A 24,815-nucleotide genomic window follows, 5' to 3' on the forward strand; every position below is an offset into this window, starting at 1 on the left:
AGAATTAACATTCTACCCTTTGTGAGATAATTTATAGTCACATAACTATCTATGACTTATTTTAGACACAAATAAGATTTTCATTTTTTTCTTAAACTATATTCATTTAAAGTGCAACACATACAACAATGTAAGTAGTAGTATTAATTACTCCCTTTGTGCACTTTTGCTTATCACATCGCTTATCGAGAATTAATTTGATTAATTTTCGAAGCTAAATTGAATTAGATTAATTTAATATTTTAAAATTAAAAATTAGATATTAATTAAAAAGCTATACGAAAAATACTATAAGTTGTAATTATCCTCATATTAATATGATAAAAAAATACATCTTAAAAAATTGGTCAAAATCCATGTAGTTTGATTCTCGAAAAATAAAATGTGATAAGTAAAAATGAACGAAGAGTGTACTAGGTAAAAACATATCCGCACCCAACTTTATACTTTCGATAATTGGTAACCCCTAGACGCTAAACACGATAATTTGTATTGTAAGCCCTAGACACTAAACACAGAACATCAATATTTTAACAAATCCCAACGAGACACACACACTAATATTGCAGACTCCAATCACCATATGTTTTTGGAAGACACAACATCCCCAGACCTCAAAAATCAACTCCTCCAATCCCTCCCCTATATAAACCCTTAAAACCCCATCCACCAAATTCATCAACTCAAAACAACTCTCAAAAGGTTCCAAAATCAAATCAAACAGCTTAAAAAAGTTTCAAGAGGAAAAAAAAAAAAAAAACCGTGAAGAACCTTTTGTACTCAGTTGCTCTTTGCCTTTCCATCCTCTTTGTTCTTGCTCAGATCAATGAAGCAGCCATTCCCTGTGGCACTGTCGACATGAAGGCCGCGATCTGCATCTCCTTCGCCATGGGGAAGGACGCGAAGCCGCTTGTTGCAGTGGGCTTCAACAGTTGGCACAAAGTGTGAAGTCAGTGGATGATAAGAAGGCTATCTGCAGATGCCTTCAGGCTCGTGTCAAGAACTTTGCTGGGGTTCAAGGCAAGTTCCTTAGCCAAATGCCGAATGCTTGCAAGATCAAAGTTGGCTTCCTTATCTCCATGAACACCAACTGTGAAACGTGAGTAGTTCTACTTGCATGTCAAAAAGCAGTAGGAAATTAAAGAAGAAAACATGAGTTTAACTTCTTTAGTAAAAGAATAATTATGCTATCTGGTCACCTAACGAAAAGATAATTGAAATTAATAACTTAAAAAAGAAGGTGCATAACAAATTTCCTACAACATTTTCGATTATACAAATAATGTACTTTTTAACACTGTCAGTATATGTAAATAATCATTTTAGAAGAGTACGCTTAGTGTAATAAGCTAGCTGCGACAAACATTATATCTTACATGTGGACTAATTTTTTTATTTACACATTCAATTGTGTGATTCAGATATTTGCTTATAGTTTTTCACTAACCAGAAATTAATCTTTGTGTTGCAGGATTCGTTTTTAAGCGTAGTGCTATGAAGAAGCGCTAGTGACAATGAGGTAGAAGGTAGTTAGTTGATGAACAAGACATGAGCATTGGGGACTCAGTCCCGTAGCTAGGAGTAGGTGACAATTGGTTTCTGCCTCAACTTTGTAACGCTTTTTATGACTTTCCAATGGATAATTTCACTTCTTTCTTAAGTATATTACCTTCTTTTCGTAGCTAGGAGTAGGTGACAATTGGTTTCTGCCTCAAATGTATTTTTTGAAAAGCATTTCCCAGAAAAATATAGAAGAACTTTTAAAAGCTTGTCAAACACTAATTGGTGCTCAAAATTGTTATTTAAATTGATTAGTTAAACACAAATTGCTTCTCACCAAAAATACTTTTTTGAAAAGAACTTTTCAACAAAATTGATTTTAGAAGCTTGGCCAAACAGACTATTAATTTATTTCGAAAAAACAGTTCTTTATTTCTAGTTTTATGGTGGAAAAGTGAACTGCTTAGAAAATTCGGTAGGAACACCGAATACTGTTGACTAGAAATAATGTCCTTTATTTTGGAAAGACCACTTATTTGAGTCGATTTTCAAGCTTGGTCAAGTAGACTGTGAATGATAAAGTAGGACTATTATTATGAAAATAATAAACATGTTGTCCCTCTATTTCATGAAATTTCTCGATCTTAAAAATTTATGTCGTAAAGTTGCTTTCTTATTCAACCAAAGCCCTTTTAACTCTGATGAAAAAAAAAAAAAACAGGAAAAAAAAAATAGAGAAGATTCTTTTTTGTTGTCAAATTGACTAACTTATGAAGGAAATATCTTGCAATTAGGAGAATTATGTCAATTTTTATTTGTGATAGACAAGAAATACTTTAATTTTATCCGAATGTACTGACGTTTTGTTTGTTTGGGCATGTCAATTTGCAGGATTCGCACGTAAGTCCAAATTGAAGTGGATAGATTATAGTAGCAAGTAGGGGTGTACAACGTAAACCGACAAACCGCACCAAACCGATAAACCGAGAAAAAAATTCGACTAGTGGTTTGGTTTGACTTGGTTTGGTGTTGAAAAAAAAACCAGATCATAATTGGTTTGGTTTGGTTTTAACTAAAAAAAGTCAAACCGAACCAAACCAACCCGACATTACATGTATTTAATTTTTAAAATATTTTATACATAAAAATATTTATTTGTAATGTAATTTATAAATATTTCTTAATTTTTTTCGGAGTTTTTTTTATCTATTATCATATTATTTAAGCTTGAACTTAGAATTTTGAACGTCAATGAGTTTCATTTTTTTGCACGGATTGCCCTTCGTTTGGGGTGGTCTTTAAATTTTGCCCCTCAAATTTGTGGTCTTTAAATTTTGCCCTTTATATTTGTGGTCTTTAAATTTTGCCCTTTGCTTGGAAAGATGAGCGAATACATGAAGTTCTGGGTTCGAACCCCCGCTCGGCATAAAATAAAAAAAATAATTTCGCAAGGCGGGGGGAGTGTATGCCGATCCAAAGATACAATTTTTAAGAAAAAGTTAAAGTTATACCGGATCCAGATAACTAAAAGTCTACCCCTCAAGACAAAAAAAACTGCCCCCTCACGAGACTTTTAGTTAAACATAACTAAAAGTCTCCGGGGGGGGCATACAAATTTAAACTTTGCCTTATAAGGCAAACTTCTTCTTTTTTGGTTGAAAGTCTATTTTATTCCATCCAAAAAACTTTTACAAAGACAAAGTTAAAGCTGACCTTCAACTGTACATGGTAAAATTCCTACTCACTAACTTGTATAAGTCAAACTAGGAGCAACTATTACATTAAAAAAAAAAAAACCAGTTTCAATCAACTACACTTAGCTAGGGATAGCAATTCATAGCAGCAAGAGCTCTCTGCCATTTGAAGTTGTTCCTGCCTTGGATGTGAATATGTTGTGCAATCTCTCTGCAAAGTCTATCGGAAGAAACCGAGTATTTTGAAATGCGAGTAGGTTCCTTTCTCTCCAAACCAATGCCACTAGCATACCAAAAATGCAAAAAGCAAGTAATGGAGCGTGGCACGATTTGTGTCTAGCAATGTGTGAGATCCATTTGATTTCATTTTGCATTTCCCTATTCTTCTAGTGTACCCGGCCATACCAACAATGCATACACGTCCTTTTGTGATGGAGCATTCAAAATAAAGATGGGAAAATGTTTCTTGGGTCTCGCCACAAGATGCAATCGTGGCACTTGAATGCCAAATTTACGAAGTCTATCAACAATTGCTAACTACTTTGTATTGCCAGGCAAAGTGTGAATTTGTATCTCGGGATGGACATTTGGTTGCAAAAGATAATACTTTTCCATGTAACTTTGGTTTATATGCTTGAAAAATACATATATATGCTTCAAGGCAAAGTTTGCCCATAAGGCATAAGTATGCCCCCATCGGCATAAGTTTGGTAAATCCTTAACAAGTTTATGCCGATGGGGGCATACTTTTAAAGGCAAACTTTTATGCTGGATCCGCATAAACTTGTGAAGGAATTATCAAAGTTATGCGGAACCGGCATACTTATGCCAAGTCTGCCCATAAGGCATAAGTATGCCGGGTCCGGCATAACTTTGCTAATTCCTTCACAAGTGTATGCCGATGGGGGCATAGCGAAATTTAAACTCTGCCTTGCGAATTTTTTTTAAAATTTTGACTGTGTGGGGGTTCGAACCTGAAACCCATGGGATTTAGCGAAGGGCAAAATTTAAAAATTTCATATATGAAGGGCAAAATTTAAAGACCACCCCAAAAGAAGGGCAATTCTGCGAATTGCCCATGAGTTTTATATCCTATGGATGTTAGTAACTCAAATAAAGTCCAAACCAAAACCAACTCAACACTAATGCTAACAAAAGAAATTCAATTTACCATTAGGAATAACAATAATGTTGGATATCTATTCTTTAGTTTTGCATAATTGATTTAAAGAGTGAAAATACATAACTTAAGTTTTTTTTTTCTCTCATCATGTAATTAATACTTATTAGTCGTACTTATTTTAGCATGACTTAATATTTTTAGATTATGTTCATTTTCTTTATGGCTTGTTAATTAGCAATATTTATTTTAACCGATTTTATTAGCTTTTGTTAAATATTTAAATACAATGTTATTACTCTTCTCACATTTTGTGTTATTTTCTTAAGAAACACCTTAATTATATAGTTGTACCTTACTAGGACTAAAGAAATATTTGAAGTAAAAGTTATATGTTTTGTATCAAGACTATTCCGAAAAAAAACCCGAGAAAACCGAATAACCCGAGAAAATCCGAGGTTGAAAAACCCGAATTTTATTGGTTTGGTTTGGTGTATAAATTTAAAAACCCGACGCAATTGGTTTGGTTTGGTGTTTAAAAAATCCGAACCAACCCGATCCATGTACACCCCTAGTAGCAAGTACGAATAAAGGCTAGTGTTACTTCACATGAATAAGACGTGGTTCAAACATCGGGCAATTTGCAGGATTGCCCTTCGCTGGGGTGGTCTTTAATTTTTGCCCCTCAAATTGGTGGTCTTTAACTTTTGCCCTTAAATCTCAAATTATCTTTTAGCATGGGCGAAGAATTTTTTATTTTTCTTGTTGCGTTCGAACCTTTTTAACTTAGTGTTTAAAAAATAGGGTTAATTTGAAGGACAAAAATTAAAGACTACCCCCAAATGAAGGACAATTCGCGCAAGAAAAAGTTAAATATCTGATGTAGGGAACCTGGCCCATTGCCTTTGTAACTTTTCACTTCTTATGATGATATCTGAATCATTCAGCCTTCTGATAAGAACATTTTGGGTATATCTATTTTTTGTGTGTTTTCTACTATTTCTCGCTGTTGTTGTTTTATTGAGTTTAACTTCTATGCTGAGCAACAAAAATTAGATTAGGTTGTTTAAAAGATACTTATAGGTACGTGTCTATAAAACATGAAATTAGTATTCTGGAAAATGAGGCAGCTTGCCTGCAATGAGGTATTAAAATATTATAACATTACTTGAAAGTTAAGGCAGTTCTTTCTGTGAAGTTGATGACTAGGGAAAATCTCAATAGACAAGGAAAACAAGGGTTGTGGCCGGATTGAAGAGAAGAAGACCCATAAACCATCAATGATTTGGCTTAGTTTCAAAAGTTAGTGCCTGAAAATTTAAGACTAGACAAATCCTAATATCTGATTTCAGGGAAAAATTGTTTGAATTTCATTTAAAGCTAGTAGAAATCATAACTTGTTTGAATTAGAGTATGAGATACAAATTGAACATTGGGCCAAATGGGATGAGTAATGCAATGGCTATGATGAAAATGAATTGAGTAATTAAAGAAAATGATTGGCGTAAAGGGTTGTACAATTAAAGAAAACCACCAAAAAAAAAAACCGAGTAGTGGTTTGTTTGGTTTGGTTTGGTGTTGGATAAAAAATCCGATCATAATAGGTTTGGTTTGGTTTTAACAAAAAAAAGTCAAAAGAGACCGATTAAATATATACAATTTATAAATATTTTTATACATATATAATTTATAAATACGTGTATAACTTTATCACTTTTAAGCATTGATTAGTCCAATGCAATCCGTTTAAAATTGGTACACATCCGATTGTATAATTAATTCTTTTTTGGCAATTAAAAGACTTTTTCATTACAAATAGCTATTGTTGTCCAATGTCAAAACACTAATATGGCAGAACAGCCTAGCAGTGATCAAAACTAGCCTTTATCACATCAAAACAACTCAAACAATAAACAAAACTGGTAGACTAAGGGTAAAAAATTATCTCATCCAATTTTTTTGTGAGTGTTGTCCGCTGGGAACCTCTAACAAACACCTCTTGTATAATTCTCCTTGTAAGTATTTGTGGTGTATAATTAATTCTTAATGCTAAGTTTGAGTTATAATCTTTTTGTTCATTTAGCGATAGGCTTTTTAAGTAAATGTTTAAAAGCTAACTAAAACTCATTTTACGGAACAATATTGAAGTTGTTTGTTACTACATTTTGTTTGATTGTTATAGTTATACATCACGTGCATGTTCTATACTTATTTGATTCAATTGTTATGAATTTTTTATTTAATGAGTCAATGAATTCACCACACATTTTTCATTTTACATAATTAGAAATAGAAGGGTAAGATATTTTTGGTCAAGCAAATGCTATTATAAGATGCTTCGTATTGAACCAAAAAAAAAAAAAAATCGAAAAAACCCAACTAACCCGAAAAATCCGAGAAAAACCGAGAGTGAAAAACCCGACTTTTGTTGGTTTGGTTTGGTTTATCGATTTAAAAACCCGATACAATTGATTTGGTTTGGTTTTTGAAAAATCCGAACCAACCCGGTCCATGTACACCCCTAGCAAAAGAACTATATGGACAGGTGTGGGGTCAAAAAAGTCTGGAACAAAAATACCTCAAAAAAAAAATTTTGAACCAAAATACCCCAACAAAAAAAAATGTTACCAGAGTACCTTTACTGCGCTAAAGCACTTAACCGTAACGGTACCGTTAAGTGCTTTAGCGCAGTATTTTACTGCGCTAAAGGAGTTGTCTTCTCTCCCCTATAACGCAGTATTTTACTGCGCTATAGATAGTTGGGTTTTACCTATAGCGCATTATTTCTTGCTATATAGTAGTCCGCCATTTTCCATTTCACTCCTTTTTACGTAGTTTAGCCGTATATTAATCATGCTTTGATACTCCGAAACTTCAATATTTTATATAGAACCCTACTTATATTTGTACAATTAATAAGATAGGCTCAATACATAAAGAATACGCAATACTTTGGATTGTCGTTTAGTGGTTGAAAAGTGCTCGAAGTCCTTTTTTGTTTGAAGACTTGTAGTCATTAGCTTTACGTTATTTATCTTTTAGGGTTTCGTCTTATTTTTAAATTAATCCTTAACTTTATTTCGAACGTGTCACCTTTTTTTTTTTTTTTTTTTTTTTATCAATTTAGGATGTGAAACTATAAACAATAATAAAAACTAAGATAATATGTATAAATATGCAAAAAATATATAATATTTACGATAAATTGTATAACACTAATGTATATACACTATCGTGGATGGGTCCCACATGTAGTATGCCGGAGACTATCCCTAGGCCTAAGGCTCATGCCATCCCCACCGCCCTCGCCATCGTCTCCATCGTCCTTCTTCCTCTTAATAACCCAGGACGCTCCAAGTCACGATCATCTCCTCTTCCCCTAGCCCGTGCGCCCTTAACTAGAACGTGCTTCTTCCCCAACAGGGATCTGTTCCGGCCGGCACGCTCGAACCTCGAGGGCCGAGCTGGTCCGGAGACTCAACCACTTCCTCGTCTGGAGTCACCACCTCAGGCGCCGAAGGATGAACCTGAAAAATATATAATAATTAGTACCATTTCTTATTTATATTGAAGACATTAACGTTATTTATTTAATCAAACCTGTGTGTCAATGGGCGCCTGAGAAGGCTCCTGAGATGGGTACTAGGCTCCTCGGATGGGTGTGGTGGTGAATATGAGGTAGTCTCCTGGACGAGATGCTGTTCGAAGTCCAAGTAAAGGTTATAAAAATTAAATAAATATTTACCTTATAATAATTAGTACAATTTCTTATTTATATTGAATACATTAACGTTATTTATTTAATCAAACCTGTGTGTCAACGGGCGCTGAGTAGTAGGCTCGAGATGGGTCTATAGGCTCCTCGTGATGGGTGTGGTGGTGAATATGAGGTAGTCTCAAAGGACGAGAGATCTTGTTCGGTCAAGTAAAGGTTATAAAAATTAAATAAATATTTACCTTATATTGAATAAAAGTAGTTTTAAGTAAAAAACTTACATGCGCCTCGGTAGTCTCGGCGAGAAGACACCTGCGCCTCGGCGGTCGACGAGAATGCGCATGAATGGGTCGCTCAGGACCGCCGCCGAATCCTAAAATATCAAATATTACTAAATAATGAGTAACATATATATATATATATATATATATATATATATATATATATATATATATATATATATATATATATAATTTAAATGAACAAATAAGCATTTTAAATACTAACCTAGATCAAAAACTCATCGAAGTCAGAATCACGGTCCTCTAAATTCCTCGCAAAGCCGCTCATCGACTAATGAAGCGCGTAACGCCGCCCAATCAACGTTATCACGCTCCTCCATGTATGCGTTCGGCTCGGGCCGTGATGACGACCGGGTATCTCGGCCACAAGAGCGCGCGTAAACGTAGGTGAGTCCCCGAAGCTACCACCGGCCTGTACAAAACTAAATTAGTCATTATTCTTGAAATGAAAGATAAATTATATTAACTAATCAATAATTTGTAGGGAATATGTGAATTATGTAGTATTATATCTTGTGAATAATTAACATGGGATATGCAGTAAATTTAATATGTAATAGTAAGGACACATATGTGATGGCAAAGACTTGTTAAGTTAATTAGTTTGAGAATCGAAATTCGAAGAATATTTGTTTAACCTCTATTTTGAATATGTGATATATTTTTAGTTGACCAAATAACCAACACAACTACGATAAAATTAGACTAAAAGAGTATATTAAATTAACACCACATATTTTTCTACATACTTTACATTTTTATCGTTAACTTATGTATTTATGAAAAGAAGAACTTTAACTATTCTTTTTTGGATAATCTTTTTTTATTTAACATATATATATTCACGCTTTTAAAATTATATAGATAACAATTCATAATCATTTACAACTTATACGATGGTTGCTACCTATTGTATTATATTATGTTGTTAATTTAAATACAATATTTGTTTTGATTGATTATTTTTAGATAATCTTTACATTTTTATCGTTAACTTATGTATTTATGAAAAGAAGAACTTTAACTATTCTTTTTTAGATAATCTTTTTTATTTAACATATATATATTCACGCTTTTAAAATTATATAGATAACAATTCATAATCATTTACAACTTATCTCGGATGGTTGTTACCTATTGTATTATATTATGTTGTAAATTTAAATACAATGTTTGTTTTGATTGTTACTTTAATATTATTTTTATGTAACGAAAAGGCCCTATTTTATGTAACCATTGATTTGGTCCTATACAATATGACACAATACGAAAAATGTCAAAATAATACATAACAATCATCCAATCAAAGTGTTAACAACATAATAATTCATTACCAATCAATTTTCTTTCAATTCATAAACAATATTTAACAACTAATAAATTCATAATTAATATTTAACAAACTAATAATTCATTAACAATTCATAAATAATTAACAAATTAATAACTCATAAACATATAACAAATTAACAATTCATAAACATTTAACAAATTAACAATTCATAAACATTTAACAAATATTGAATTAAACCAAAAAAAAAAAAAAAAAAAAAAATTAGGAATAAGCAAAAGCCAACGCCTTATCCAAAAAGAACAAAAAAATTTTTTTTTTTTTTGAAACATAGCAAGGATTAAATGTTAAGCATGCTTAGAATATAATGTATATAACAAAATAATAACAAAAGTTCATAGTAAAAAACCTTAATCGAAGATTTTTTGCGAGTTATTTAATCGAGTTCTACGCCCGCTTTTTCTCAAAATTTGAACTTAGAATCTTGCTCTCGACTTGAATATCTGAGAATCTAAACTTTTCGGATGAAATTTAATAGAAAGTACGTTTTTGGAAGTGGGACCACCTCTTTTTCTCCGTCAATGGCGGTTTTTTTTTTTTTTTTTTTTAAACCAATGAGGGACCCGGTGGTGGAGCCGATGGGTTTATGTTTGAAGAGTATAACGCAAAGATTTTTTGCGCTGGCTTATAAAGATAACGCAAAGAAAAATCGCATTATAGGGAAGCAAGACAACTCCTTTAAACGCAAAAATCTTGTGCTAAAGCTAAAGCAATGACCGTTACGATTAAGTGCTTTAAGCGCGTATTTTTTAACGCTAAATAATTAACATTTTTTTTTTGTTGGGGTATTTTGGTTCAAAAAAAATTTTTTTAAGGCATTTTTGTTCCGGGTCCGGGGTCAAAATGGGTGAATCCTCCCAGACGACTAGATAGATTAATGTCTTATGGATTGATGGTTCTTATTAATTATGTCTCACATATATATATATATATATATATATATATATATTAGAGAATTGAGCAAACTGAGAACTTGAGATCAAGCAAGTTGGACGATGTAAATGATGCTTAATCCATGAACATTAAAATTAGGCAAAATACATAAACAAACCTTTTTTGTTTTTGTTTTGATAAGGTAAAAGTTTTATTAAAAGGGGACCGAGAAGGTACTTAAGGTTACATAACAAAACAGAAAGCACAAAAAAGAAACAAACTACTAGACTTTCCTTCCTAACAAGTCTAGAAAGTCCGTTAGTTGGTCTAGACTGCCTATTGAACTACTTCTACACCAGAAGAACAAATTCTGCAAACAACTTTATTTTATTCTAGAAATAGGAGGTCTATGTCCTTCAAAACAAGCCTTATTTCCATCCACTGGGTATGATGTTGTGTTGTTGCCAACTTTGAAATAAACCGTTCACATTCTGAGGCATAACCCATGTAATTCCACATACTTAAAAATAATTCCCAGCACTGTTTGGCAACTCTGCAATGTAAAAACAAATGCTCCACTGTTTCTAGATCTTCTTGACAAAAGTAACATCTATTACATAATATAAAACCCCTTTTTTGCAGATTATTTTGTGTTAAACATGCCCCCCCCCCCCCCCCCCCTTGTAGCAATCCACCCAAAGCATGCTACTTTAGTAGGAGCCTTAGTCTTCCATAACATCTTCCATGGCCAGGAAACCTCCCCTTGACCTGATTGTTTTGTTAGCTGACTGTAACAGTTCCCAAAACTTACATATGTCTACCATAATCCACCCTTCACATTTCTCCATTCATCCTACTTTCCATGGATTGCATTTATCAGCTCTTTCCAAACTTCATTACCTTCCATACAGTACCTCCACAACCATTTTAATAACAGACTTCTATTGTGAAGCTTTAAATTCCTCACACCCAGCCCACCATCCTTCTTATCTTTCATAACCATCTGCCATTTGACTAAATGAACCCTTCTCTTTCTTGTATTACCATCCCACAGAAACTTATTTCTAATAGAGTTCATTTTTTTCTCCACTGCTAACTAGTATTGAAAATATTGCAACTGGTATTGAAAATATAGGCATTACGTAAGTAGGCATGTATCAGCCTGCCCCCCAAGGATAAATATTGCTTTTTCCATGGAGTGAGTTTGTTACTACACCTGTCTAGAATACCTTCCCACGTACTAGGATCATTTCTTTTTGCCCCAAGTGGAAGCCCTAAGATTACCTTACATCCTAGTATGTCAGCAAATTCCTCTATGCATTCATCTACATTAATGCTGAAAATACTATTTTTTTTGTCAGATTTATCTTTAGCCCGGTGACGGCTTCAAAAGCTAGTAAAATCCCTCCGAGATACAACAAATGCTTTCTCTCTACTTCACACATCAGTAAGGTATCATCAGTATATAGAATATGAGAAATAGTCACACTATCACCACCAGTTCTTCCAAAGCTCATTCCTTTTATCCATCCAAAACCTTCTGTCCTCCTTATCATCATGCTAAAAACTTTCATCACCAAAGTAAATAAATAAGGAGATAATGGATCTCCTTAAACTTAGCCTCAACTGTCAGTTTGGCACTTAAACTTGCCAAGTGATCATCTAGACACCTCAACTTAACACGTGTGCCTTCTGGACACACAGATCTGACCTGGCACAGTAACATGTATTACGCATAAATAGAGTTGGGATTTGAGTATTTCAAACGGTAATAAGACTTTTGATATAATCTCATGCACCAGGAATGCTTTCATATCGATAGACAAATGGATATGGTAGTATAAACCTAACATATTTATATGTTTCTATCTGGTCTTAACTTATGCGCTGATCTTGTTTTAATCTAACAGAAATGGCACATTTTTATTGTTTCATTTCATTAAATTTTGGTGTGCTTGAGAAGCATGTACAGCTAATCGGAGCCAAAATATTATAGCCGTTGAAAGTATTTTGCAGTTAAGATTCGATAAACAAGAGACAGCTCTACATTATCATTTACATATACGCACGCAGCTCATGGAAGATATTTGTGGTACATCGTATGTGAAACACCTAAAGTTTCCATTTTTCTACTTTCGATATCAAATAGTCTCCAATGTCTGTTGTTGCAGACTTAATAATCACTTTGAAAATGAAAAAGAAAACCACCAATACATGACAAATATTGTTCATGGTGTATGATTAATGATTACACTGATTATGCACTTTCTATTCTTTGATTTTTCAAAATAATCTTAGTAATGTGCCTGTGCTATGCTACTTGGTTAGACAAGTTTTCGATACAAGGGCATAATTAGGATAAGCCCAGAAAAGTCAAGGGGGATAAGTGAACTTATCGAATTAACCCAATTAAAACTTTTACAAAAGAGAACAGATAAAAACGAAGGTTCAGACAGTTTAGCATCAATATCAGTGACAATCAAGAAAAGATCTATATAGTTTGTCTCATAAATATATATATCAGAGCAACCAATATAATAAACATAGATTTTCTTTTCATTGCACTAGTGATTTGTATATTCTGTCTTTCTGTGAACAAGAAAAGCTGGCAAACGTGTTGAAGACCCTAAATTCTAAAATATCTAAAATGCACAGAAGCAGCTACTGGGTGTTTGGTTTTCCTACCTGATGTACCTAGTTTGCACAGCAAGAAAAAAAAATGGAGCCATATACAAGCAGGTATAATGGAAGCTTTTAAAGCTCTCCCCTATTTCAAGTTCCTAAAGGAAATAGAACTTGTCTTTGTTACTAACTGGATCTTCTGGCTTTACAGTGGACTTCAAATGGTAGCCAACATTCATCTGCTAGGACCAAGAAAAACAAAATTTCCCAGTTTTGAACTTTCTACCTGTTCAACAGAAGAAACAGGAAGCACCCACGAGGTTATTTATGAAAGAAAAGGTCACAAGAAAATTAAGATAAGTCTATACTGCAATATCTTGCTTAGTTCCACAAGTATACTTCTCTTAAAAGTAGTACGAGTTAAACAAAGATGGACAACTAGTGACGAGCTTGATTCCAAAAGCAAATTTGCATATTTTATAGCGTAGCTCACTTTTTTTTTTTTCCCGAGAGCAAGAGTGTAATATTACATTTTTTGGTGGAATATGACCAGTTCGATTCCTTGTGTTGATGGTTCAAGCGGGGCAAACTAGAACCTCTGTTGTGTGTTCGATTCTAGTTGTCTACATCCTCCCCAGACCCCACTTGTGGGATTACACTGGGTATGTTGTTATCAAAAAAATAAAATAATAGACCACTTCAATTACGGCAATAGCACTTCTGTAAATGAATGTTTCTCTTGTACAGGGGTATATGGTATATCCCTTCTTTTGTACTGACCAGCACTATTTCCTTGGTTTTAAAAAAATAACAGTGTCACCCGAGCAAGCTTGCGCCCACCTCAGCCGTACCACCGGAGAACTAACTAGCACTATCTTAGTGCTGATATATTAATAAATGATAGACTAACCTTTTCAAGAAATGCTTGTATTAGCTTGTAAGCTACTACAAGCATTTCTTAGAGAACCTTGAGTTTATGTTAAAAGGCGGAATTTTTAGTATTGGAATGAAGCAGATGATAAATAAAGCATAATAGATAACTACCTATCAAACAAAAGAGAAGCATAATAGATAACTACCTATCAAACAAAAGAGAAGCATAATAAATATTGGGGATTCACCTTACTGAGCCCAACTAGCTTTGGATTAAGGCATAGCTGTTGCAGTTTTAGATTATTTTTTAACATAAACAATGTAGTAGTATTTGACTAATCTAAAGGGCTATCTTAAGATAATATGAAGGTTGTTGCTGAATCTCTATTAGTTTTGTGCCGAGGGTCTGCCGGAAACAGCCTTTGTACCTCCCAAGGTAGGGGTTCTGCGTACATTCTACCCTCCCAGCGAAACTCACTGGGTATGTTGTTGCTTGTATTAGCTTGTAAAAGTGGCACGATTAATGGTTATTTCGGGATGACAATGCGAAGGGTAATTGGAGGAACTATCCTGCATTGAGTGGATAGAGAGAACTTCTGGCAGGTTAAAAGCAAGGTGCTATACCTACCCACATGTAGCAAGGTCAATAGTATTTGGAAATTGGAAGCAACCCTTAAATGTTACACAGAAATTTTGGATTCTGGACTTCTCCTCTTTCTATGTATTTATTTTCTTTTGACTTCAATTCTACTATTTGTGTTAAAAGAACCATCAGTTCTTTTATTTCAAGAATTAGGCAGTTACAACACGGAGATATGGGTTATGAGATTTGACACGTTTGTGACTACAATTTGGAAAGGCCAATGCAGTCACCTTTAAGATCAAACAATTCCATCGAATTGAATATGATTGTATGCGTGATAGCATCTACAATACCAAGATAATCAATAAACCCGATTATTGCAATTGCTCCGGATAGCCTTTTTTAGCTTCTAGGGTCTAACATAGGTCCCCGATAGCATCTCGGAGACCCACCAAAGTACGAAAGCCAGGATCTTTCAGAAAACAGATTCCTATTCTCAGAGGGCATAGCGCATGGTGGATACCCCCACTATCTGTAGAAAGATTTCAGGTGCCCATTAACTAAAATATGTTGATGATTGACTCATTGACAGGCTGCGGGAACAGTTGAAGCCATACCCACTCTTAAAAGGATGTTATCCAAACACATTTCCAGTAATTGCAGTAAAACTTGACCTATTGACCACTTGGCTACCTTTGAGCACTAACGAGGGATCAATTGCGACCGCTTCAAATTGGACATAATCTTTGGTGTTTGTGTATTGGGGTTGTAAAAAGAACGAATGATACTAGAACAACAACTATTACTATGCTCTGTCCTGAATAAGTTAATATGAGTGGAAGGGAAGAAAAGAGATGTACTGTACTTTATTCCATCCAAATTCAAAGGGGCTGAAAAGCTAACCTTGAGCAGTTGAGCTTTTATCTTCCCTGTTTTACTTCCTTTTACTTCCCCTCCTCATATCCTCCTCTTTCACCAAACATAGCATAGAACTCACCAGCACCTTCTTGTGATTTAGTTTGTAAAGAAAAGAGAGTTTAATGAGCTATACTATATATGAGCTAAAGATACTTGTAAGTTGTAAGCAGGAATGCTGCAGAAAAGTGATACATTCCTACAATGACTCACTTGAAGAGTTCAATGGTAAAACTGACGGTCAACTATTTTTGTACTATGCTACTTAGAACTTCTAAACAGGCAAATCATTAGAAGTAAAAAAGCAATATCCAGATACATAAAAAAAAAAAAAAAAGTTTTGTAGAAAAGTAAAAGACTTTTTGACTCCATAATTATACTATATTTTGATTGGGAAATTTAAGATTTCGATCTTCACACTGAATCTGTTAGAAGATGCAGCATCTTTAATGTTAAAAATACTTGATATCATTCATATTTTTGTCTTTTGTATAGTCTAAAATTTTATGCAAAGAGTAAGTCTTACTTTCATGTCCTAGCTGCCACTGAAATTTGTTCACTGGATTTATATGCTACATGCAATTTTCTTTGTTCAGAAATAGCTTGATAAAGTCCTGAATTGTCATAATCTCAAGCTCAGAGTGAAACCTGATGGAGTTCATAGTTCATAAAAGAACACCATATTTAATTAAGATATTTTTACATGATAACTGAGTAATCTTCGAGGGCCAATACGCATGGTTTGAAACTCGGTAGATAATGGGCCGCTCCTCTACCCTTCTCCACTTAAATAACAGGCTTTTGTCTGTGGCAGGATTCAAACTGTGATGTGCACCTAACCTAGACATCATGCGATATGCTCTTACCGCAAGACCAAAGCCCCCGAGAGTCCAACCTTTCATTAAGTTTCCACTTAAGATAACCAAGAATTGAATGAGCTATGGTTATTATAACCATCAAACAGAGTACTGCTGGGAAGCATCAAACATGTGTTAGGTCCATCATATACGCTAAATGCAAATATAGCTAAAGGGAAGTTCACTTCTTAAATAGCTGATTTCCTTTTGGGTATCATGGAATTTCATAAATCATTATGTATCTTGGCTTGAGGAAGACATGGCAATCTATAATAGGTCTAGGGCACTTCCAGTACTGCAGGGTAGCTAGCTAATATCCTAACTTGACATAATCTCTGAGCTCAAAGTGAAACCTGTCTGAATCTTGGCTCGAGGAAGAAATGACAATCTAATAGGTCTAGGACTCTTCTAATATTGCAGGGAATAGCTTGCAAATATACTAACTTGTCATAATCTCTAAGCACAGAGTGAAACCTGCAGAATTCAAGTTCACAAGAAAACACCACTCGTTCATTAAGTTTCCACGTAAGAACACCACGAATTAGATGAAATATGTTTATTATTGATATCAAAGTCTTGCAAGGAAGCATCTGGAAGGTTGAATGGAGCAGCTGGAAAGTTGACAGCACCATCAAGAAAATCCGGAAGATGATACCTGCTGGTATTTTTCGGAGCTTATGAAATGAATGAAAGGAATATAAACTGTTTTGGTGGACTATCAACTCCTAACCACTCTCTTAAGGCTAAATGTCTCTTCTATCTATATAATTGGGCCAATATATACCCTGTAGATTCACATGTATTTTTTTTGTACTTCGTTAGCTCCCTGATCTTAAAACAGCCTTTTTTGTAAAAGGAGCAAACAGGTTTTCTTTTGCTTCTGTATCTTGTAACTATTATGCATGTTCTTGAGGCATTTAATGAAGACAATTACTACTTCATCAAAAAAACAGTCTTGCTAGGAAGCATCAAACAATGTGTTAGGTAATTTGTTTTTCTCCAATTACAAACATCTAGCATTTCATCATAAATACACCGTGACTATCCTTCTGTTTTCCCAAAAAGTTCTATGTTCACTATGGGCAAAAACCAGGTATGGTCTCCCATTGCATTCCCTAATCAGTGATGAATGGAAATATACAATCAAAAAGAAGTGCTAAGGGAAATATTATTGTAATTGGAGGGCAGTTATTTAACTAAGATTCTTTTCTTTCCATTTCTTAGCAATAGGTAAGGTGGCGCTTGCCTAATGTTGAAGCTACTGTAGATATAACAAGTGGCACAACTCAACAATTCTTACCAATATATAGGAGTGAATGCTTGATTAATGTTGGAGCTACTGCAGATATAATAAGTAGCACATAACTCAACAGTAGTTGTTTCCTTATTCCTTATGTTTGAAAGATGAAAACTATAACTATTCAGCAAATAAAAGTACACATATGCACTCTTTGTATATCCTTTTTTTAAAAAAAAAAAAAAAATATGTACTCTTTGTATAGAAATTTCACACTCCAGTGTTCTGGTGCTCTAACTGATAGCAACCAAGCAATATTCTACTGTTTCCAATACCACCACATAAATTTAAACAATAGCAAAAGAAATTACCTTATGTAGGAGATCACTTCACTGATTTAGCAGAATCTCCCCATAATTCCTTTCTGATCAGCTTAAGAATTTCAACAATCTGCATTGAATAAAAGGAATATGTAAACAACACACAATTTGTACCTTTTACAATACAAGCTTCAGGGGAAACTGCAATTCGTCAATCTGTTGCCCCACGCCACCCCACATCCCCTGGAATTTGTTCACTAGCAGCAGGAAAAAGTCTTTTATCCCACTTGTCATTTTAACTGCAGTTACTGATAGTCTCTACAATGTGTACCCCTCGCAATACAAGCTTCTGAGCAAAATTTGTCAAACTTCCCCAACCCCCCCCCCCCCCCCCGCCCCCACAAAAAACCCCCCAAGCGCCCAATCCCACCCATCTCCTGGAATTTGTTCACTAGCAGCAGGGAAAAGTCTTTTATCCCACTTGTCATTTTAATTGCAGCTACTAATAGTCTCCACATGATAACTACTACATTCTGTCTTCGGATGCAAAGGCCAGTTTCTCAATCTAGCAGCCTTATTTAGACATATTTTTAGTATTTGCAACCTTAGAGATAATCATTAAACAGATTACTTGCTTAAAAGTTAAATCAAGAGAACCCAAAAACACTTGTATTGAAGGGGAAAGTTAAATAAGATTTCTTTGAACAGAAGATTTGACTTACTCCAGGATAATGCTGCAAAACTGGTGAGTAGTGATCAAGTGCGATGTATATCTTTTCAAGTAAGCGCAAAAGTGTATCGACCTCATCTCCCAAAAGATCAACCTGAATATAGACCAAACAATAAGAAATATCAGGCGAAGTATAGAAGCATGGATATATCAAAGCACGTTTTTGATTACGTACTACGCTTGTAACTTATACTTGAAATCATTGCAGAGTTCACTAATATGAAAATGCTTTTATCAGAAACTACTATGAAGGTGCATAACCAAAGAAACATACAGGAAAAATACAATTTTAGGCGTTTCTATATCTTCATAGCTATCCAAATGAAATGGTATGGATACAATTATTTATATAGCTGACCAACTAGTTTGGGATTGTGACCTAGTTGTTGTTGTATAGCATGTAAATGAATAGAAATTGATGGAAATGGAAAATTTATCTTGATGTCCATACAATTGCTTATTTTGCCTCTGTATAGTTTGATCACTTTGGCATGGATCACAACGACTAATGAGAGTTGGATTTTCAATTAACCTAAGTCAGCCATCTCTTTTTGGAGGCCGCACGTAAATAACATACTCCAACTGGCTTTAATCCATATGCCTAATAAATGCAGGTCATTACCTCAGCCTCAGCCATTTGAAGGTCTGAACATCTTTTTTCAAGCCTCTGCCGGTACAATAGCACTGTTCTTCTAAGTGAATTGGTCTTCTTAACAAGAGAATTCAACTGACACGATGAATGATCCAACCTGAAAGTATTGGAACGATGTATTATGCTGTAGGCAAGTCAACACATTGTATAACTTCAAGAATTCTTATCTTCTGGCTTAACCTAAGTTCATGTGTGTGTGTGTGTGTACAAGTGTGAGTTGGTCTGCCCCTGTGTGTGTTTATGCCAATTAAATAAAAACTGCACATGTAACTAGTGTCTCACTGTATATCATTATTAGTATACAATGATTAAGCCAACCTAAAATAAAAACATGGTGTTGATGCTTAATCCAGTTAAATATACTCCCGCTTACTATACAATACCTAAGCCAACACCTCTATACCTGCCTTTCGATGCCTCGACAAAAAACAGAAGCTAACCATAGGAAAAAGGCTTATAAACCACAACAAAAAAAGCATAATGTTTTAATGCTGAATTTTTTTGGGGCACATGTTGGTGCAGTAAACAGGTGAGGAAAACTAGGCACAACCGGAAGACTTAGCCGTCATGTGACCTGTAGGCCACGGGTTCAATCCGCGAAAACAGTCTCTTACAGAAATGCAAGGTAAGAGTGCGTACTATATAGACCTACTGTGGTCTGGTCCTTCTGTAGACTTAGTGCACTGGGGTTGATGCGTTAAACAAAGATAGAGCGGAGGATCTTGGAGGATGAGGAGCATCAGTCTCAAAGGAGGTTACCGGATGTGTCAAAGAAAATGTTCTGATGCTTGTGACCTACGAGTTTGTCCTGAAGGTTTCTAAATGAAGCTACTACTCTTTTTGATAACATTGAAACAAGTGGTACAGAAAGGGTTGAAATTGGTGACAACTGGTGCATCCGCTTTATCAAAACATAGAGGTAAGAAAAATATTACACATTTCCATAGTTTCACTATAAATCTAACCATTTTGGAATATAGGATTATTCAAGTATCGTTTATTTCTTTTATCAGGCTTTTACCCATTTTGGAATTCTAGTCTGCCGATAGAACTTTTTGGTAATTAAAATTTTTGATAGGACTTGCAAATAATACATGGAAAAGTATGAGTTTTAAAGGTATACACTAATTCCATTATGAAACACATACCTAGCCTGATTTGTCTCCAGACTGCCACTCACCCTGCATTCAAAATCTTCAAGCATTTTTGACAACTCATGTACCCTACAAATTACTGCTTCCATACGCTTTCTTAGCTCAATTTCTTTGGTTTCATTTAAGGCCAAAATGTACTGCCTCTCTTCAGAAACAACAAGGTCCATCTTTGCTTTGTCATCGGCTTCTTTTAACTCCTCCACCTTGTCTACAAGCTTTTGATTTAACCTGCGGATCTCCTCCTTCATTGCTTCAATTTGCTCCAATGCTTCTGCTAATTGAACCTTTACCGCCTCTAATTCCATATTGCTCTCAGAAACTAATCTTTGCTGCCTACTTGCATGTTCTCTCACAGCATTGAGCTCTTCAGTTACCAACTCAAACTGTTCCTTCTCCTTTGCTAGAGCAGTTGATGCGACACTTGCTAATTTTTCCTTTTCATCCGCTGAACTTTCCAGCCAATAAATCATTTGCTTTAGTTTTTCCTTCTCTTCAACCTCCAATATTAATTCATATTCCTTCTGAATAGCAACTTCAGTTACCAACTCACATTGTTCCTTTTCCTTTGCTAGAGCAGTTGATGCATCACTTGCTAATTTTTCCTTTTCATCCACTGATCTTTCCAGCAGATAAATCTTTTGCTTTAGTTTTTCCTTCTCCTCAACCTCCAATTTTAATTCATATTCCTTCTGAATAGCAACTTCAGTTACCAACTCGAATTTTTCCTTCTCCTTTGCTAGAGCAGTTGACGCCTCACTTGATAATTTTTCCTTTTCATCCACTGACCTTTCCAGCAGATAAATCATTTGCTTTAGTTTTTCCTTCTCCTCAACCTCCAATTTTAATTCATAATCCTTCTGAATAGCTTTCATCTCAAGAAATATCCGATTTTCATTTTCATTCAAATAATCCTGGTACAATTCCTTGAGCTTGTCCTGAGAATCCTTGATTCCTTCACTGAAAATCACTCCATAAAGACCTTGCATTATCAGACACTCCAACTCTGAATCTTCAAGTTCAGAATTGCAAGTACTTTCGGCATTAATGTAAGCTTTTGCCAAAATAATATCATAAATGTCATTCATAATATGGAACTCCATGTTTGATTCATCAGCTTCGCTGCCTTTCTTTCTAATGAGATCCCTTAGGAAACATTTATACACTTCTTCCCTGACTGAAGCTGAAATCTGTGAATCTTCCACCACTAAATTGAGATCTCCTATCTGCTTCTGCATGTTTTCTTCAGCCAAAGAGTGTTGCAGACTCTTCTCAGCAGCAGCAGAGGCTTCGGACAACAGAAACCTTACTTCATTTTTCTTATCTCTAAGCAAGTCTCTTAGCTGACGATTTTCAGAAACAAGGGTGTCAATTCTTTCCTTCAAGTTATTCAAATTTGCAGCTCTTTGAGTAAATTCAGGACACTTTTCAGTCTCTACAAATATATCTTCTAATTTCATTATAACTTCTGGGATTTTCTTTCTAAGAAAATCAAATTCCCCCTGATCTTTCTTTTGCGGCACAACAGACCCGCTTCCTATCAGAGTTAGATATACAGCTCTTAGAGCAAAGTAGTCATCAGTTTTCCTTTCCAGAATGGATTCATGTTCTCTCTTCATCTTTGTCATCATATCATTAAAATAGTCCACCATTTCCTCCTGCGACATGTGTTTCAATGTGGCAGCTTCAAACTTCTCAGGTATATCGCTTTTTGAGCCCTCCACCTTCCCATTTCCCTCCGAAATAGATTTTGAAGAAGTCAAATGCTCGCTTGACATCTTACGGTGAAAGTAGTCAACATCCTGAGAACCATGTGAAGTCAGACGCCCTGTTTCTATACTAGACATTGACTTCAAAATAACCTCTAAGTCATTTCGTAGACTAGAGATCTCATTAAATTTCTCAATTTGAGCATCACAAGATTGACTACACTGATCCCACAATTTGTCCTCAAAACCTTCCTGCATACTCTGGATCAGATTCCGCATCACCATGGCCTCAACCTCCACCTCAATCAGATGCTCCTCCTGCCACCGCTCAACTGATGCCTTGGATAACTGTACCATTTCATCCATACGTGTAAAAATTGTATCCATGGTCATTTTCAGATGCTTCACTGTTTTGGTCACATGAACCCAACTTTCAGATTCTTGCTCTCGCAAAATGCCACCCAGACCCACCAACTCTGAACCAGAACCGATCCTCCTGATAGAATTGGAGCCTCTAACCCTATCAATGCCCTTCTTCAGCTTCTTGAGTTGATCCATTGCTGAATTTCTTAGTCCACCTGAAATCTCTCTCATCTTCTCATGTTCCCGGAAAACATCTGATAAACTGAAATGCTTCTGAAAATTCAAACTTTCTAGCTCATCCTGCAAGACGCGTGACCCCAAAGATTCAGTTTTACTCAGACCCACATCATGAAATTGCAAACAATCCTTTACTTTGGTCAATTCTATTTCCTTAGCCATTATTCTCTCAGCCGCCTCCTGCTCCACAGCACTTACCATTCCCTTAATAAGTGAGTCACTCACCATCCTCGAAACCGTTAAACGCTCATTTATATCTTCCCAATACAAATCAAAGTCCTCCAAAATCTCATCACCCAACATCTCACTTCCTTTGCCACCATTCATTATTCCCACATAAGCATTATCACGACATGAACTTACGCCACACCCATCACCAACTCCTCCATTCCCTAACACCTCTACGGTATCCATAATGTAAACATATCTGCACACAGTATGCAATTTTTTTTCATTTCCTCTCTATTGACATAATCAATTCAACTATCAAAGTGAAAAAGGGGAAAGAAGAAGATAGACTATACTATATTAGTAACAAGCAATCCTTTTAGCCAAATTTCCTAAATATTTGGACATAATACCAATTATAATTTCTAACACGAAACAGAAAACACTTGATCATACATCTGATCTTTAAACCTACTTACGCTTTACTTATTTACTTGTAAATACTGAATTCTTTGTTTAGCAATGGATAATTGCACCTCCACGGAAAAAAAAAAGTCAAATTTTTCATTTTCAATGTCATGACATGAAGACAGGGGCGGAGCCAAGTAGGGCCAAAGGGTTCATCCGAACACCCTTCGGCGGAAAATTATATTATATTTACAAGGTTAAACTTATTTTTTTATGTATATATAGTATATGTTGAATCCACTTGGATTCTTCATGTGTTTACTTTTTCATATTTTGAACTCCTTAGTGAAACTCGCTCCGCCACTGCATGAAGGAGACTATAAACAAAACAAAAAAGGAAACTAATGATGAATTTTAAGAAAAAATACCAAATAGGTTACACAAATTAACAATCACAAAGACATACCTACTAAACAAACTACTAAACAAAATACACTAAAATAATTAACTGAAGTTTTAGCTTTTACTAATACAAGTTCAGCAAACAAAACAAGCTCAACAAAGAAAAAGGTGTTGAAAATTTACAACTAAATGTGTGAATTTAAAGAGATAAAAACTAACAAGTAAAGCAATAGTAATAGTAATAGTAATGTAATGCAGAAGAAGCTTAAATGTGTGAACTTACAAAGGAAAGAAATTGAACCCTATTTTTGTATTGTCGTTGAAGCAATAGAATTTCCAAATTTGACCGTTAAATGCTAAATTATGCCAACTGTGTTTAGCTTTTAAGTAGCACTCATTGGAGTGTCAGCCTTTATTTTAGGGTTTTGAGGAAGATTAGCAGTACAAATAGAAAAGAAATGAGACTTGAAAGAAACGTTATTTGCAGAATCACCATCGCTTTGAGTCGCTGTTAGAGCGTTGATTAAGGGTTTTTTCCCCTCAGAAAGCGGGTGAAGTTGGAAGGAAAAAAGTCCTAATACGTCAATTACTAAAAGCAATTTCCAATTGTTAATTGCACAATAAATAAAATAATACTAATACATAGCGCCTGTTTGGTTGATGTTCAACTGATCCCGACATGAAATTTCGCGTAAGATAATATAGTATTTAATTGAGAGTATAAAGAAAATAGTTCGTTGGGCGATATTAGATATTAAATAATACTCGCATTAAATGCAAAATCATTATATTATTCTATGCGAGAATAAATAAAATAATACTAATACATAGCGCCTGTTTGGTTGATGTTCAACTGATCCCGACATGAAATTTCGCGTAAGATAATATAGTATTTAATTGAGAGTATAAAGAAAATAGTTCGTTGGGCGATATTAGATATTAAATAATACTCGCATTAAATGCAAAATCATTATATTATTCTATGCGAGATAAAATATGAAAAAGAATAATCCCTGCAATATATTAATCGCCC

The 24,815-nt window shown here is 34.8% G+C and overlaps 1 protein-coding gene across 10 annotated transcripts; it reads right to left on the minus strand.

The window, feature by feature from the left end:
• Window positions 1-791: 791 nt before the first annotated feature.
• On the minus strand, window positions 792-24,374 carry LOC132056793 (WPP domain-associated protein-like). 10 transcript variants are annotated; one of them, XR_009414945.1, is made up of 7 exons: window positions 24,066-24,346; window positions 20,493-23,231; window positions 19,315-19,441; window positions 18,685-18,786; window positions 18,014-18,092; window positions 15,537-15,639; window positions 13,050-13,463 (listed from the first exon to the last, which is right to left on the minus strand). XR_009414945.1 is itself a non-coding variant. In XM_059449143.1 (6 exons), exons 2-5 carry the CDS (start codon window positions 23,216-23,218, stop codon window positions 18,027-18,029), a joined length of 3,021 nt encoding a protein of 1,006 aa, XP_059305126.1. In that variant the 5' UTR covers window positions 23,219-23,231; window positions 24,066-24,347; the 3' UTR covers window positions 792-1,090; window positions 18,014-18,026. The 10 variants fall into 10 exon arrangements, 3 of the variants coding, with proteins under 3 accessions (XP_059305126.1, XP_059305125.1, XP_059305124.1); XR_009414944.1 differs by having other exon boundaries at window positions 15,537-15,636; window positions 24,066-24,345; XM_059449143.1 differs by lacking the exons at window positions 13,050-13,463; window positions 15,537-15,639 and adding an exon at window positions 792-1,090 and having other exon boundaries at window positions 24,066-24,347.
• Window positions 24,375-24,815: the final 441 nt, after the last annotated feature.

Source organism: Lycium ferocissimum, chromosome 5 (assembly GCF_029784015.1).
Source record: "Lycium ferocissimum isolate CSIRO_LF1 chromosome 5, AGI_CSIRO_Lferr_CH_V1, whole genome shotgun sequence".
NCBI classification, from domain to species: Eukaryota; Viridiplantae; Streptophyta; class Magnoliopsida; order Solanales; family Solanaceae; genus Lycium; species Lycium ferocissimum.

Bases quoted from the DNA above. Each gene is read 5' to 3' on its own strand.
- LOC132056793 (XM_059449143.1), bottom strand. From the start codon at position 23,218: ATGGATACCGTAGAGGTGTTAGGGAATGGAGGAGTTGGTGATGGGTGT. The intron at 19,442-20,492 runs GTATGTGTTTCA...CAATACTTTCAG, and splicing joins CTGGAGACAAATCAGGCTAG to GTTGGATCATTCATCGTGTC. The intron at 18,093-18,684 runs GTAAGTCAAATC...TATTCAATGCAG, and splicing joins TTTTGCAGCATTATCCTGGA to ATTGTTGAAATTCTTAAGCT.